This window comes from Megalops cyprinoides, unplaced genomic scaffold (assembly GCF_013368585.1).
Source record: "Megalops cyprinoides isolate fMegCyp1 unplaced genomic scaffold, fMegCyp1.pri scaffold_27_arrow_ctg1, whole genome shotgun sequence".
Taxonomy (NCBI): domain Eukaryota; kingdom Metazoa; phylum Chordata; class Actinopteri; order Elopiformes; family Megalopidae; genus Megalops; species Megalops cyprinoides.
The window spans coordinates 64860-80619 of record NW_023494723.1 but is presented as its reverse complement, the minus strand read 5'-3'; the positions used below and the strand labels follow the sequence as shown (position 1 = coordinate 80619).

Genomic DNA, 15760 nt, shown 5'->3' with positions numbered 1-15760 from the left:
GATCATAATTCTACAAGGGGAGCAGGGGTTTGGGTCTCAGTCATGGAGATGTGGACCTCTTTTGTGTTCCTTGCCCCTATTGAAAATGGGCAGCTGTCCTGCAATTTTTCCTGTTCCTGCAAAACTGGCTGCGTTTATACCTCACAGGACTGGCAGGGAAATGGACTGGATGGTGAGTTGGACAGTCCTGTGAGGCACAGTCCCCAGCATGATGTCAGCCCTCCAGTGGGCCACCTGACATTTCAGCATAGATCTATGGGTGGCGGTGCATGGTGGGATTACATCCTCCAATCCCCTTTGCTGAAAATGGCTGAAGAAGCAGTTCCAGATGCTATTGCAAAGCTGACGTGAGCATGCAACAGGCATGTTAGCTTTTCAACAGAGAGACTAAGTCACATCCACCCTGTCCAGATTAGAGGGAGTGTGCCTTTTGACAGGAGGCTTGACTGTGGTAATACATTCAGATTCATCTTTTAATGATTTACGGCAGAATTTGCATTATTTGCCACCTACTTTCAACACTTCCACAGAGTAAACTAGAAGAAGGATATGTTCTGCAATTCTTTTAAGAGACTTAAAACAGAAGAGCATTGTGGTGGAGAGCCATGAATCCTCCTGTTTTAGTGTAATCTGAATGCATATTCAGGCATAAATAGGTGAATAGGTAGGCAGATGAATGTACAGTTCTGTCAGTTCTGTCTGCCACAGCTGAAATGCGTTGGTGGGATTTATACTACGAGAAAAGGTGGCAATCAATCTGTCCACTACCACTGTTTGTCTGTAACTTAAAACTAGACCTCACAGCAATGGATAAAGGGCCATAGTGATCATCTTCTTCTGTCAACCCTCTTGTATTTTACTGTTTATAACTGAGTGTGTTGTGCTAACCATGTGAGCGCACTGTTTCAGTACGATGAGTATGTTCTGTCAACCATGTTTCAGTGTGCTTAGTGTGTTCTGCTAACCGTGTGAGTGCACTGTGTTTCATTATGCTGAGTATGTTCTGCTAATCGTGTTTCAGTATGCTATGTTCAGCTGTGTTTCAGTATGCTCAGTGTGTTCTGCTAACCATAGGAGCGCACTGTGTTTCAGTACACCAGTTTTTTCCTGCTAACTGGATAGTGTCCTTGTAGTACCCAGCAGCCCTCATGAATTTGGGAGCTGTCCTCCACCTAAATGGTAAACTCCAGGAAGCAGAGGCCAATTACCTGCGGGCACTCCAGCTTAAGCTGGATGACGTCGTCACCCAGTCAAACCTACGCAAGCTGTGGAACATCACGGAGAAACAGGGACTGAAGACTGTGGGCCTGTGACTGCAAAGGATGCATCCAGTCTAAATACTGTGCCCCCCTCATCAACTATGCAGCCCTTTCTTTGTTTGCTTGGTTTTCCACCAACAATCACACAAAATAAGAGATTGACAGTCAAGGAAATGAATGAAAAATACTGATTGATGAATGTCTGGACACTCATGAAATACGATATTTGCGCAAATACCCTCTGTTGTTTGGCTGTGTTTACCGATGATAGTCACAAGGTGAGGGACCTGAACTCTAAGATGTTCAGGGGGGTTATGAGGGCTGTGCTGTTTCAGGACAGTTTGGTGCCCATCACAGCTGGAGAGGGCATGACTTTATTGGTTTCTGGGGATGGTGGTAAAACTTGAACATGTGCCACCCCACAGATCTGTGGTGCTGGAAGAGAAGCTGTTAAATTTGCTACATGTTGCCATGTGTCCTTTTGAAGTAAAAAATTAAACCTTTGCAGTCAGATTGAACGCAGACTTCTTCTGCTGCTCCTCATGGTCACAGTTTGTTGAGATTGAGGTTCTTCTGCTTTGAATGTGACACAGATGCCTGCTGTGTCTGCAAGGGAAACACAGTGGATATTAGAAAGCGAATAAATCATCAAAGTCAAAATAAATATATTTAAACAGGTTCCAAAGACACCGAACAGCAAGGAATGCTGTTTTTTGCTGAGTGCGTTTCAAACGTACCTTCACAAACAGGTACACTACAGATCTTTCTTGAAATAACATTTTAGGGGAAGGAAGAGCAAAGCACCAATGTCTTGGAAGAGAAATGGTTACTACACATTGAGCTGTTTCTGCTTCATGGTGTTCAGGGAGGGTGTGGAGCTTCACAGCTGTTGCAGGGCTGGGAGTTTCTCTTTCACTTGTAAATTCACTAACCCAAAATTTTGCTTAACGCTACAGCCATGGTCACTTAAGTCACTTAAAGGTTGCCTTTGTGGTGCATTATTTTTAAAGGGAAGTATAGCGGAACTGAATGAGTACAAGCTTGGGTGCAAAGCTATAAGCTATACATAAGGGACCTGTCGGTTGGGGGCGAATTTGCCTCAGTGCTCCCCACAAAAATGAGGACCACTGCCCCCACTATAAAAATAAGAATTATTTTCCATAAAGAGTTTTTAAAATGTATATTTCTTTATTAATGTTTACAATATATTTTGTCATTATGCAGAAAGGAACCTTAATATTTTTCAAAACGGTGGAACATATGGAGGTGAAGTTTACAAAAGAGTCGATAGAAAATAATCTAAGGCCATCAAGTAGGTTAAATCAGAATTTGTGTGGAATAACAACATTCTTGTGTACTATTTTGTTGCCACAATACTATCCCTCATCTGCGTCATTTTAGGATGAGAGAAACAGACAACGTTTGGCCACATCTGCTTGCAGTACCACTGCCCTAAATTTGATATATTGTGTGTCAAGAATATCACAATTTTGGTTTTGTTTTCAGAGCTCTTACAGGGGTAATGGATAGATGGATTCATGTATGGGTGATGGATGTCATTTGTGTTCAAAATTTGTTTATTTACTATGAATTTATTATTGTTTCATCCTGGCTGCTAAATCAACAACCACAGTGTTGCACACAAAATGAAAATATGAAAAGAAAAAACATTTAATGCTGAATGGTGAATCAAACGTTCCCTTTTGTAGAATAAATGGTCATTACAGATGAATGCAGTATAACACTGATTAATTCAGTTAGCATAGGAATGACAACCAAAGTCAACACACATCAGAGATTTGTTGAACCAGCCTATTGATCCTGAGCACGGTAAAAATTACCAACAATATTTTAACACTTAAAGTTTCACTGGGGATGAATATGTGTATAATGTCTAATTGGTGTTTCTGAAATGCATTCAGTCCATCACAGTAGAAAATATACAAAGAAAGTCCTCACCTGCCTGGTTCTGGTTATGGTATGGTTACAGTGTAACCACAGTGTGAGCTGTAGCTGTGACACTCCAACCTTAGTGCAGAGTACTGAGCTTGTCCTTGGCAGTGGGACAGACACACTCACATAGTTCTGCTAAGACACTGCTTGCTCCTTTCATGTAGAAAGAAAAACTAATAGAAATTTCTGATTTTGTATCTGCTCAGGGAATTCAAATGGAGGGTTACCACAGAATCATACTGTCAAAGCACTCTGAGAGTTTACTAAATTGAAAGTTTTATTTTTGGAAAACTGCTGTATTTGTATAAATGATTTAGATTTGCAACCTTTCCTTTCTTTTTTAAAAATAAAAGCAAGGTATGGGGCAGACTAGGCTCTCCCAAATGCTACTTCTTTTTCCACAATAAAGTGATGGTAACATGCTGCCATGCTCAGAGTTTTCATTTATTCAGTCAGTCATTCTGCTATAGCACCCTTCTCTCTTGGCATGGAAATTTCAGCATTAGTTGCATGTGGCCATCAGTATTTTTTAATTGGGTGCCCGTTCTGAAATATGGAGTATAAGTAATTACAAAATGTAGACCTCATGGTGGTTTGTTTGCTCTCAATATCAATATCATTTCTCACATGTTCATATATTATTTAAGATGAATATTGATACGTGAACGCCATTCATACTGTTTAATACTTGATTCTGTTCTTAGCAAAGGTATCTGTACATGTTGTACGCTATGCATTGGCAGTATAAACTAATACATGGTTGCAACGTTTATCAAACTTTGCTCTGTTTGCACAACAAATGCTCTGTGAAGGATAGCCTTCACTACCTCTCCCTTGAACCTAATTGTAAATTGTTAATCATTTAATTGTGTGCACTGGTGTTACTTTGTAAGAGAACCAGCCAATTGGGTAATGAGCCACACCTTGCTGATGGAGGCCTGATTAAATACAGGTGTGGCTAGGGAGCAGCAGAGGCTCACTTTGTCCCTGCTCTAGGCTGGTTTCTTTGTCTGTTTGGATTTTAAAATAAAAAAAAGAAAAAATGGTTAAAAATCAATAATTTATCGGCCAGCTTCTCTACATGCTCTTTTGAATACATGATTTCTTTCAAGTTGTGTATGCATATAGATTTGTTGGCGAGAACTATTTACAGTATTCTGGCTCTCAAGTTGCCATTTTAGCAAGACATCATTTTATACTTTATATGAGAGAACTAATTCAAACTGTTTACTTAATGCGCTAGTGTGATGTTATGTGTGGTTTAGATCTTTATGTTTGTTACATCTTTGAGCACTGCAATGCATATTATTAGGTTATAGTATATAGTATATAGTATCTCTTCGGTTTCGCTCCTTCCTATTGTCAATAAAACAATGTTTGGAGAACGTCTCTGGCAACTGCGTGCCAAGAACCTGACATTCTCTAGGATACATTTTATAATTACTCTGTTATTTACTACTGTCTATCAAAACTCAAATGTCTTAAAGTACATTGTACAATTTCAAGTATTCTATGTAATTCTATCTGCCCAGTGCTGGCTTGCTCTCAGGAGGTTTCAGGCCTGGGAACAATGTAAAGCTGCTTTGTGACAACTTCTCTTGTAAAAAGCGCTATACAAATAAAATTGAATTGAATTGAATCTTTTGCACACTTCTGATATGCTTGTGCAACCACTGGAAAAAATACATAAACACATAATCAAAACAATAATAGAGCAGCATGCAACAAGTCCCCAAGACAAATTGGATTATTCGCTCACTGACCACATTTAGGCACCAAAATGGCATTATCATATCATTTTGATTACCCAGATAGCAATCTTTTGCTCTTAAACATGCAGAAGATAATTAATAAAAACCACTCTGGTATTCAGAATATCAACACTTCACAGAACACGATCTCAAATTAGCTCATATTTCTCTGTGCATGGGTTATCCACCAACATCTCTACATCTCAAACATTTAACACGAGTAATTTAAAACCTACAGTTTCCCAATGATTTATTTTATCAACAAACTTCTCAAATTGATATGGTTGTGATTACAGCCTAATAAACACAGGGCTGACAAATTGCCTTACAGACCAATGGTTCTTGCCATTGGTGCATGTTCTTGCGGTGCATGCCTGACAACTGCTATCCCCCTTCAGTGCTTGCTAACAGCATTTCACAGAAACGGCTTTATCTAGAGGACACTGCTTTTTTTTACCATGGGGAAGGAAAACACACTCTGTGGGACACTATTTCAAGCAATGAGGACTAATTCAGAACAGGGAATTCAAAGATATCATTAGACTGCTTATAGAAAGTCCATTATAGATTTTGTTTAAAAAAAAAAAAAGTGCTGTTCAACTTTAGGTTAGTTAAAAACAGAGGACCTTCTGTTCACGATAGACTGCCTTCTTACATGTCTTTCTTACATTCATCCTACAGCTTGTCCTGCAAGAATTATTTACCACTCACTTATCCCTCTAAGACCAACCACATCACAAAAACTATATCATAATCTCAATTGAAACATGTTAATTGTATCTGTCATGCATGAGTACATAAAATTTAAACATTTCTTTTAGGAGGCAATCCAATCCATTGTCTGTAGGCTGCACTAACAGACAAAGTGTCATCCTATTGTGAGGTGCTGCTGGATTCTTTTATTGACCGATTCTGGCATGACTGATTCTTTCAGATTGGTGCAAAACACCCACTATTTACAGCTTTCACTACACAGTGTGATAATATAAAATAATGGAATTTGAAACTCCAACCACACTGATGTGTTGATGGCACCAGCAACCCAGTCAATGTTCTCTTACCAGTCATTTAATTTTGCTGTTACTGAGCAAAGTGAAAGTCCACATCAATAGTCACAATATTTAATGACAGGTTTAAAAACAATGATTCAATTCTCAGATGTAGAGTCCCTATCAGCTTGCCTATTATTATGTCATGAGATGACTGCGCTGCCACAGAGTCACAGGATGAGCTCTGTCTTCTCCCGTGCTGCTTTTTAACTAGCAACTACACAGCTACACTTAATTCCAATTCCATCCACCCCAAAAACATATTCCTGAGTTAAATGAACAGGTTATAAACAGCCCATTAAATAATTTTCATTCAGCTGTCAGTGGGTGGCCAACCATACTGTTACAAAGGAAGAAAAAGTTTACCACTTCTAGTCTGGGACAATGCAATTTATGTGTAAACCACTGATATTCTAATTATTTGCCTTGCCTAACACATAAAAAAACAATTTAACAACCAGAGCAGGGATTTACCTGCTGTTCAAATATTATACCTGACTACAAATATCATTTGGCGACACCTGTTAATTATTGAATTCAGGTGTTTCAATCAGACCTGTTGCCACAGGTGTATAAAATCAAGCACCTAGCCATGCAGTCTCCATTTGCAAACATTTGTGAGACAAAATGCGTCGTTCTGAAGAGCTCAGTGACTTCAAGCATGGTACTGTGATAGGATGCCACCTTTACAATAAGACGGTTTGTGAAATTTCATCCCTGCTGCATATTCTATGGTCAACTGTAAGTGATATTATTAGAAAGTGGAAGCGTTTAGGAACAACAGCAACTCAGCCACGAAGCGGAAGACCATGTAAAATCACAGAGCAGGGTCAACAACTGCTAAGGCGCATGGTGCGTAAAAGTCGCCAACGCTCTGCTGATGCCATAGCTGAAGAGTTCCGAACTTCCACTGGCATTAATGTAAGCACAAACTGTGTGGTGGGAGCTTCATGGAATGGGTTTACATGGCCGAGCAGCTGCATGCAAGCCTCACATCACCAAGTCCAATGCCAAGCGTCAGATGGAGTGGTGTAAAGCACACCGACACTGGACTGTGGAGCAGTGGAAACGTGTTCTGTGGAGTGAGGGATCATGCTTCTCCGTTTGGCAGTCAAATGGGCGAGTCTGGGTTTGGCGGATGCCGGGAGAACGTTACCTGCCTGACTGCATTGTGCCAACTGCCAACAAGTTTGGTGGAGGAGGGATAATGGTATGGGGGTGTTTTTCAGGGTTTCTCCAGTCAAGGGCTTCTTAATGCTTCAGCATACCAAGACATTTTGGACAATGCTATGCTTCCAACTTTGTGGCAACAGTTTAGGGAAGGCCCTTTTCTATTCCAACATGACTGTGCCCCAGTGCACAAAGCAAGGACTATAAAGACATGGGTTGATGAGTTCTATGTGGAAGAACTTGACTGGCTCGCACAGAGCCCTGTCCTCAACCCCATCGAGTACCTTTGGGATGAACTCGAACGGAGATTGCTAGCCAGGCCTTCTCGTCTAACATCAGTGCCTGACCTCATAAATGCTCTACAGAATGAATGGGCACAAATTCCCACAGAAACACTCCAAAATCTTGTGGAAAGCCTTCCAAGAAGAGTGGAAGCTGTTATAGCTGCAAAAGGCAGACCAACTCCATATTAAAGTATATGTATTTGAATACAATGTCATTACAGTCCCTGTTGGTGTAATGGTCAGGCGTCCGAATACTTTTGTCCATATAGTGTATAATATGAATTATTAAACATTTCTACAAGTTTTTAGGCTCTTCATTTAAAAGTTCCAACATGCTCCAGTCAGCATTCTTTAATTAATGGAAGTTAAGGGTTCACTCTTTGAAATAAATTGCTAAACTAATGTAATGCTAAATGAATGTAATGTAAACTTAAACCTATTTTAATGTGTATTTTGCATCTACTGTATGTTCTCGCACAAGCTAAATAACAGAATGTAAATGTTAAAAACCAGTGATACAACAATGTGGGTTTGCACTCTGGGAGCAACTTTATAATACAAGTGGAATATATCATCCTTTGAACTCTGGAAAGACCTTCTATGTAAAAATCAGCCTGTTTATTTTTTAAAGATATTTCACATATAAATCTAGATGTATTTCGAGAAACACAAATAATCAGGTGTTCTTGTTAAGACTGAGTGCAAACAACATGTATCAACACTCTTTGACTGTGTGAGTTTGCTGGTGAGTCTTCAGAAGACTCGCAAGGTTGAAACTGTCCCCACACTGTGAGCATTGAAAGGCCTTCTCACCAGTGTGAAGTCGCATGTGCCTCTTCAGTTGGGTACGTGAAGGGAAGCTTTTCCTGCACTGGGAACAGTGATAGGGTCGTTCACCTGTATGACTTTGCTGGTGTCTTTTCAGATAACAGGACTGAGTGTAACTCTTTCCACATTCGGAGCAGTGGAACGGGCGTTCCCCTGTGTGGAATCGCTGATGTTTCAGCAGTTCCCCTGAGGAAAGAAAACTCTTTCCACACTGAGAGCAAATGTATGGTCTCTCACCAGTGTGAATTAACTCATGTCTGGTGAGGCCTGACTTATCAGTGAAGGTTTTATCGCACTGGGAACAACTGAATGGGCGCTCGCCTGTGTGAGTTCTCCGGTGTTTTATCAAGGTGCCCTCTCTCTTAAAACCCTTTCCACAGTGGGAACAAAGATATGGTCTTTCCTCCGTGTGACATTTTTGGTGCTTTGACAGTTCACCTAAAGAAAGGAAACTCTTTCCACACTTGGAGCAAAGGTAGGGTCTCTCCCCGGTGTGTATTCGCTCATGTCTGGTCAGGATGGGTAGCCGAGTAAATCTCTTTCCACAATGGGAGCAGGGGAATGGGCGCTCGCCTGTGTGGGTTTGCTGGTGTTTTTTCTCCCCCGATGATGATTTGAATGTCTTGCCACATAGGGCACAGTGGTATGGGCGCTCCCCTGTGTGACTGCGCTGGTGTCTCCTCATGTCTGAAGGCCGTGTGTAGCTCTTTTCGCACTGTGGGCACTTGTACTGGCGTCTGATGGCGTGGGTTTGCCGGTGTTTTGATCGTTCGAGCAAGGAGTCGAAACTCTTCCCACACTGCCGACAGTTGTACTGCAGCTTTGTGGGGTGAGTCTGCTTGTGTTGCAAGAGCTCTGCAGAGGACTCAAAGCTCTTGCCACACTGACTGCAGAAGAATGGATACCTCTTTTCATGAGTTCGCTGGTGTCTTGTGAGGTCCCATGCAGTTATGAATCTCTTGCCACACTGGGAGCAGTGGAACGGGCGCTCCCCTGTGTGAGTTCGCTGATGCCTTGTCAGATCAGCATGTGATCTGAAACTCTTCCCACAATGGGAGCACGTACGGGACCTCGGAGTTACTGTCTCGGAGTGTGTCTGGGCAGGGGGTGTCTTAAGAGACATGGGTGTGCTGCTGGGAGGTGGTGGGTTCTCTGCTCCATTCTCTGCAGACTTTACACACATCCTGTACTGTTCTGGGTGAACCCTCTCAATATGTTGATGAAGACATACTTCATCTACATGACATACAAGGCACTGGGAACAGGCAAAGACCCGCGTACATGTCTCCATGGCCCATCCTTGAAGATCAGGAGAAAAAACAGCAAGAAATACATTTAAAAATACAAAGAGTTATTGTTAATAAAACCTTGTTAATAAAAATATTGTATATATGTTGGCTCTCCCACAGCAAACTTTGCTCAAGCAGAATTCAAAATGGGTATCTTGTATAAGCCTTATTTTTATCAACAATGCAAAAATGAAAGAAAATTCCTGTATCAGCACACTGAATGTTCTTTAACTGAAATAATAAAATATACTACATGGACAAAAGTATTTGGCCACACCTGTTTTTCAGGGTTTCTCCAGTCAAGGGCAATCTTAATGCTTCAGCATATCAAGACATTTTGGACAATGCTATGCTTCCAACTTTGTGGCAACAGTTTAGGGAAGGCCCTTTTCTATTCCAACATGACTGTGCCCCAGTGCACAAAGCAAGGACTATAAAGACATGGTTTGATGAGTTCAGTGTGACTGGCCCGCACAGAGCCCTGACCTCAACCCCATCCAGCACCTTTGGGATGAACTGGAACGGAGATTGCGAGCCAGGCCTTCTCGTCCAACATCAGTGCCTGACCTCATAAATGCTCTACAGAATGAATGGGCACAAATTCTCAAAGAAACACTCCAAAATCTTGTGGAAAGCCTTCAAAGAAGAGTGGAAGCTGTTATAGCAGCAAAAGGGGGACCAACTCCATATTAAAGTATATGTATTTGAATACAATGTCATTACAGTCCCTGTTGGTGTAATGGTCAGGCGTCCGAATACTTTTGTCCATATAGTGTATCTCTACACTGCAGAAGTCAGAGATACCCATGAAAAATCAACAGAAGATGAACCACATTAGTGGGGCAATTATATGTTTTTGTATGGATTTTATATTTATTTATTTATTTATTTAAAATTTTTTATAATTTTTTGCTTGAATAATCACTGTTATCAAAATTTAATTCAAACTGCTCTGACAGAAAAACTAAAGACCTTTCTTCACCTGAGTTTCCTTTCCTGTGTGAAACAATACAGGATTCAGCCAAGTTCCTGTAAAAGAATGATATGTCAGACAAAGAATTCATTTCAAGGTAGAGAATGCTAATATTCAAATGGTTCCTTCTCCCCAGTCTTTCTCACTCTTTAGCTGGTGACTCTGGAAGCCATTTCAGGGGGATCACCAAGTTGTCACTCATCTTCTTTTGCTTTAGGACCTGCCCCTTCCATCTTGCCAGCTTCACTTCATTGATCATCGTGCCATAGTGGGGTGCATGGTGAGCTTCATCTCCCTCCCTGTCTTCTTCCTTCCTGAGATCCTGTTGCCCTTCATCTCTGTCACCATTCTCTCTCACTTCAGTATGCCCTTTTCTATATTTCTCTGCTTCCCCAAGGTTAGGTTCTACCCCTCTGACTTCAGGGTTGGTTGCCCCAGATTCCTCTTCCAGGAGTTGTTCCTCTTCCTCCCCCTGCATCATCCTGGTTTCTGTCCTCTCCACAGCGCTCTCACTTAGGCCTAAACTTGTTCTTAACTCTACCTCTGGTCCTGCGTAATCTGTGCTGTCAATCACACATACTGGCGCCACCTCTTTGCTAAAAGAGGCTGAGCTTAAAATGGTCAAAGTCTCATCCATCCTTTCTAAATGGTTATTGGAGTCAGTCTGCTCAGACGCTATCACCTCTGTTACTAGGGGAGGGATGGACAAGGAGGGGAGGATACATTCACCCATGGAGGGGAGACCTGCAACCAGACAACGGAATTACTTTTGTGTTAGGTAGAATTCATTACACTAAAAAATCCTATTATCACAAACTGAATTCAGTCAATCAATTAATCTGTTTGCAGAAACGACGTTGCTTCCGTTGGAGATGTTTGTTTGATTGTTTTTTTAACATTCTGACACCAATCTGTAGAGATGCAGCTAAGCAGTCCTAATTTAACATATGAAAGTAGCTGTTACAGGAAAATAACACTACGCCAAGCGAGACGATTTTTACAGACACTGTACCATTTGTAGCCAAGTGGCCGAGGCATTTAAGGTGTTGAAGTAGGGTCTTGATCTGCTGTGGATGAGAAACAGACTCCATGCACTCCTCCACGACAGAGGGGGCAGTACTGAGCCAGGACACCGTCTAAAAAAAGAGAGAAATGGTTATAAGAGCACATCTTTTTATGTTTTGATTGTGGGTAAATTAAAACAACATTTTGAGCTTTACTGATAGAAAATAGTACTCCTTGATGAATGATTATCCTGCTCATGCAAGCAGCAGGGTAATATATATCTAAGTAAGGTTGATGTGCAGTACCTGTGTGAGATCTGGTACTGGCAGCAGCTGCTCCAGTTTGGAGAGAAACTCCCATGCCAGCATCTGCAGGGCTGAGTCATAGTTTGGGCCGTACTCTACCGGGAACACATCCTGAGGAAAAAACGAGAGAAAGAGAGTCAATGCGAAGAGCCCATTCCCAAAGGTAGAGAGAAACAGAGACAGGGAAAAGCTGAGAGAAGGTGAAATACAGAAGCATAGTGGAAATCTGACCTGGAAGAAGTGCTCTCTCTCAGCTGGGTCTTTCAGCAGGGTTTTCACCAGCTCCACAAAATTTGCTTCCATTGCCTCCACCTCAGCATCACTACTCTGTAATACAGCACATCTGTCACACTTGCTGTACAGACTCTTCAGAAATAAAGCTTAACTACACATATATGGATCATCTGTTAACCTGTGTCTGTAATCCAATGCAAACTAGAAATGTTCATAAGAATGATTAGGGCCTGTCCGTTAATTTGAACATTTTCTCCAACTAAACCATTGAGCAAGGCCAAGCCAAGGTTAACAGCTACATGAAAAAATACAATCCACAGAGCCATTTGATGCTATATATACAGTAAGAAAACGGGCTCTCTAGTTTCTGGAACATACTTCAATATGTTTGAAAATGGATCCTATCAGAAAATTATGCTGGTTTAAACATAGTGCCATTCCTTGCAATATCACACTTGATTGTGCTGCTATTTTTTCCATTTATTCTACAGCAAACTCTATCTCCAAAATGTACACAAGAAACATTATTATTGTTATTTTAAAGGTTTGTTCACTGCTTTAAAATGTCTAAAATGATTTTGTTTGCGGCAATGAGAGATGACAGCTGTGGGGACTGGAGGGAGGTTTGTATGTCTGTAATCTTTGAGGTGAAGTGATCACCAGTCATCTGCAGAGAGATTAGAGGGGGTTGGGGAGGGAAAAGAAGGTCAGAAACAGTCTACGGGGGTTATATAGTGATGTTCGAATCTTGGATTCATAAAAGGAAGCCAGAAGTCACACTTGAAGAGAAAGCAGACAGGAGCGTTTGACAGTTCAGCATAGGCAGATCTGGATTTTTACTACCTCTCTTCTGTGACACGAAGCTTGGCCCTATTCTAGCAGAGTGAATCCACTAGACATGGACAAGGTGGAGTAGGTTGTGCAAGGTGGAGTGCATCATGCAGCAAATGTCAATATTTGATTATTTTAGCTGAACTTATTCATTTGTTATATTACAAAATATATACTTGATTTAAATTTATGACATCAAATGATAAAATAATAAAAACTGGATCCACATTTATTTGGATTTGGGCACCATGGGCAACAGCAAGGCAATATCTCAGGTGCAGAGGCTCAGGAGGCAGGAGTGCTGCCCAGTTAAGGCCTTTCTTCAGCCACTGCGAAATGAAAACCAAAACTTACAGTACAAAATGTGGTTGGATGGGGGCTCAAGTTGGATGGGGGCTCAAGTTTGGGGAATCAAGCCAAAGCATTCCTGTGCTCTTTGTTAAGTACTGCACAGCACCACAGACCCATCCTCCTGGTTGCACACTGCTGGAGATGTTGCATGGCCTTAGTGCTGGGTGTCTGCATGTTTTGAATGATGGTAGACTAAGTGTGTGTGTTTGAATGATGTTAGTTAGGAGCTCTTCAAGAAAGTCCTGAGCTGAGAGTGACCATGTCTAGCATTCGTGTGAAATACTGCCTCAGGTTACACAAGCTCAGTTGTGGCTATATACACAACCAGATATACCAAGCACTAATCAGAGACTTTGCCTGAAAGATGTATTTGAAGTTTTCAAGTTCAGATTCTGCTCCATTCCATATATGTACACATCTGCAATTTAAATGCAGCAGCTGGGATAAAGTACCCTGAGCAAGGATCTGACTCCTACACCAGTAGGGCTCTCAGTCCATTATTCTAGCCATTGTGCTGCACTGCTACAGCACTAATTAATTTTGCAGTACATTGTTCTAATGAAAGACAATGTAAGATAAAGCAAGGTGACCCATCACTAATACTCATAACCACTGAATTAAAATTATTGAACAAAAATTACATTCATTCAATGATTGATTTGTCTTTTGGTAAAATGAGTCTTGTCAGCAAAAGCTAAGCTAAGTGGATGTGTATATTTCAGAGACAACTGGGTATTAAACAAGTAGTTGTAACTTCACTGGAAGTGCTAACAACTAGTTTAGATATAGTCTCTGGTCTTTCCTAAGATGAAATCATTATAGTCCTCAGAAAGGGACATTATGGGGTGGATTGAAAATCACTTACCCCTATGGAACTGGATGGTACACTTGGGGACTGGATCCTGTCAATGTGGGTCTGGATGGTCTGTGGGTCAGCTGGGTGCTCATCACGACACAACTCCAGAATGAACTGCAATCGCAATTGCACAGAGTTATGGGCAAACTGCAGCTCTCCTATTACTTTAAGTCTCTTTTCCTACTCTAATGGTGGTATATCCACACACACTGCTCCTCACCCCCCCCCCCCCCCCCCCCCATTTCCAACTTGCACCCCTCTTTCAACAGCATAGGTGTTACACTTCAGACAACAATATGGGATTGCAGCATATTGTCCCTTTTTCTGGTTCCCTCCCTTCATTCTTCTCTTGTTTCCCTGCCCCTCTTCTTTCTCTCACCCTTGCTCGCAGTCCCTGGATGAGCTGTGCCCTCTGTCTATAACTCAGAAGTTCAGGAATGCTGTCTGTCACCAAAGCTACAAACTCCTCCAGTTTCCCATAATGCATTACGTCTTGTCGCTCTGCCACTTGCCACATGGCCGCTGAGATGAGCCGCAGCGGCGGAACCAAAAGGCGTAGCGAGGAAAGAGGAAGAGTAAGATCTGTAATGACGAGAAAGCAGCAAAGCGTTTGACACAGCGCCAGCTATAACAAAAAACTGAGACAAGGGAAGAGCGTGCATATTGTGGACACTACAGCGTCATGCAACACAAAATATGGCTTACTTAACTTCCCAATGTACCTATTATAAATATAAGGTGTATCTGTGATCTCCTCACAGCATGAGATCAAATGTAACATGTAGATACACGTCGCTAGTTAGTTTGCTAGCAGCAAAAAACAATTAACTAAACATTTAATACATAAACAGTTTTTCGTTGCGTTTACAGGACAAAACTTGTACTTGATATCATAATTTTGCTGCAAAGCTTTATCAGTTCATAATAAGTGACGATAGCTAATGTTAACGTTCAACGAATACTTATTTTACACACTCTCAATGCTAAATGGCTTGGTGCTATGTGTATCTGATGTGAATTAAGTGAATATAATGATAGATTGTTTCAGCTTTATGATGAAAATCTGTTGAAGCAACGACCAAATGGATGGTTCAGGGCATAACTATGATTAGTTAGCTCAATAACGTTAGGCTGATTAATTACTTTACGTTACGTTTAAGCTTTATGAACCAGCTACTACAGGAAGTAGCTAGCCACTTCGATACACACCCGTGTTGGCCTTCTCTGAGAAACGTTGCGTTTCCATTATTGCAGATTCGTTAGCATTTGCTAATGATCATATAACCCCAGCAAGCAGGAGATCGTTGTAAATATAAAAACAGTTCACTGCTGAAATGGTTCCGTATACAATGAAGACGTTTGCAGTATGAGGAAAACACTTCCTGTGGCTACGAAAAGGGCATATTTCAAAATAAAAGTTCCGTCCTTTAGGGTAGCAAAATTAGCGTTGTTCAGTAGAAAGCTTAATACAAGCTAACATCTACTAAAACTTGCTTCCCTCAAAAAGCTTAAAGTACCTCGAGCTGACTTTCAATTGAATCTCTTCTCGAGAATGATGTTAAATTCACTCTATAATCTATTTCTTTTCATGAATGAATTTGGAATTGCTGTAAAAGTGTATT

At 41.2% G+C, this 15760-nt stretch overlaps 1 protein-coding gene across 1 annotated transcript; it reads right to left on the bottom strand.

Annotated features, from left to right (window-relative positions):
- Nucleotides 1-972: 972 nt before the first annotated feature.
- Nucleotides 973-15464, bottom strand: LOC118772307 (zinc finger protein 271-like). Its single transcript, XM_036520581.1, has 10 exons — nt 15348-15464; nt 14518-14720; nt 14148-14252; nt 12098-12193; nt 11867-11977; nt 11569-11692; nt 10703-11300; nt 10566-10612; nt 8280-9593; nt 973-1865 (listed from the first exon to the last, which is right to left on the bottom strand). The coding sequence occupies exons 1-10, from the start codon at nt 15382-15384 to the stop codon at nt 1768-1770; spliced, it is 2733 nt and encodes a 910-aa protein (XP_036376474.1). The 5' UTR covers nt 15385-15464; the 3' UTR covers nt 973-1767.
- Nucleotides 15465-15760: the final 296 nt, after the last annotated feature.

Bases quoted from the DNA above. Each gene is read 5' to 3' on its own strand.
- LOC118772307 (XM_036520581.1), bottom strand. From the start codon at position 15,384: ATGGAAACGCAACGTTTCTCAGAGAAGGCCAACACGG. The intron at 11,978-12,097 runs GTCAGATTTCCA...TTTTTTCCTCAG, and splicing joins AGAGAGAGCACTTCTTCCAG to GATGTGTTCCCGGTAGAGTA. The intron at 11,301-11,568 runs GTACAGTGTCTG...GTCTGGTTGCAG, and splicing joins CGGCCACTTGGCTACAAATG to GTCTCCCCTCCATGGGTGAA.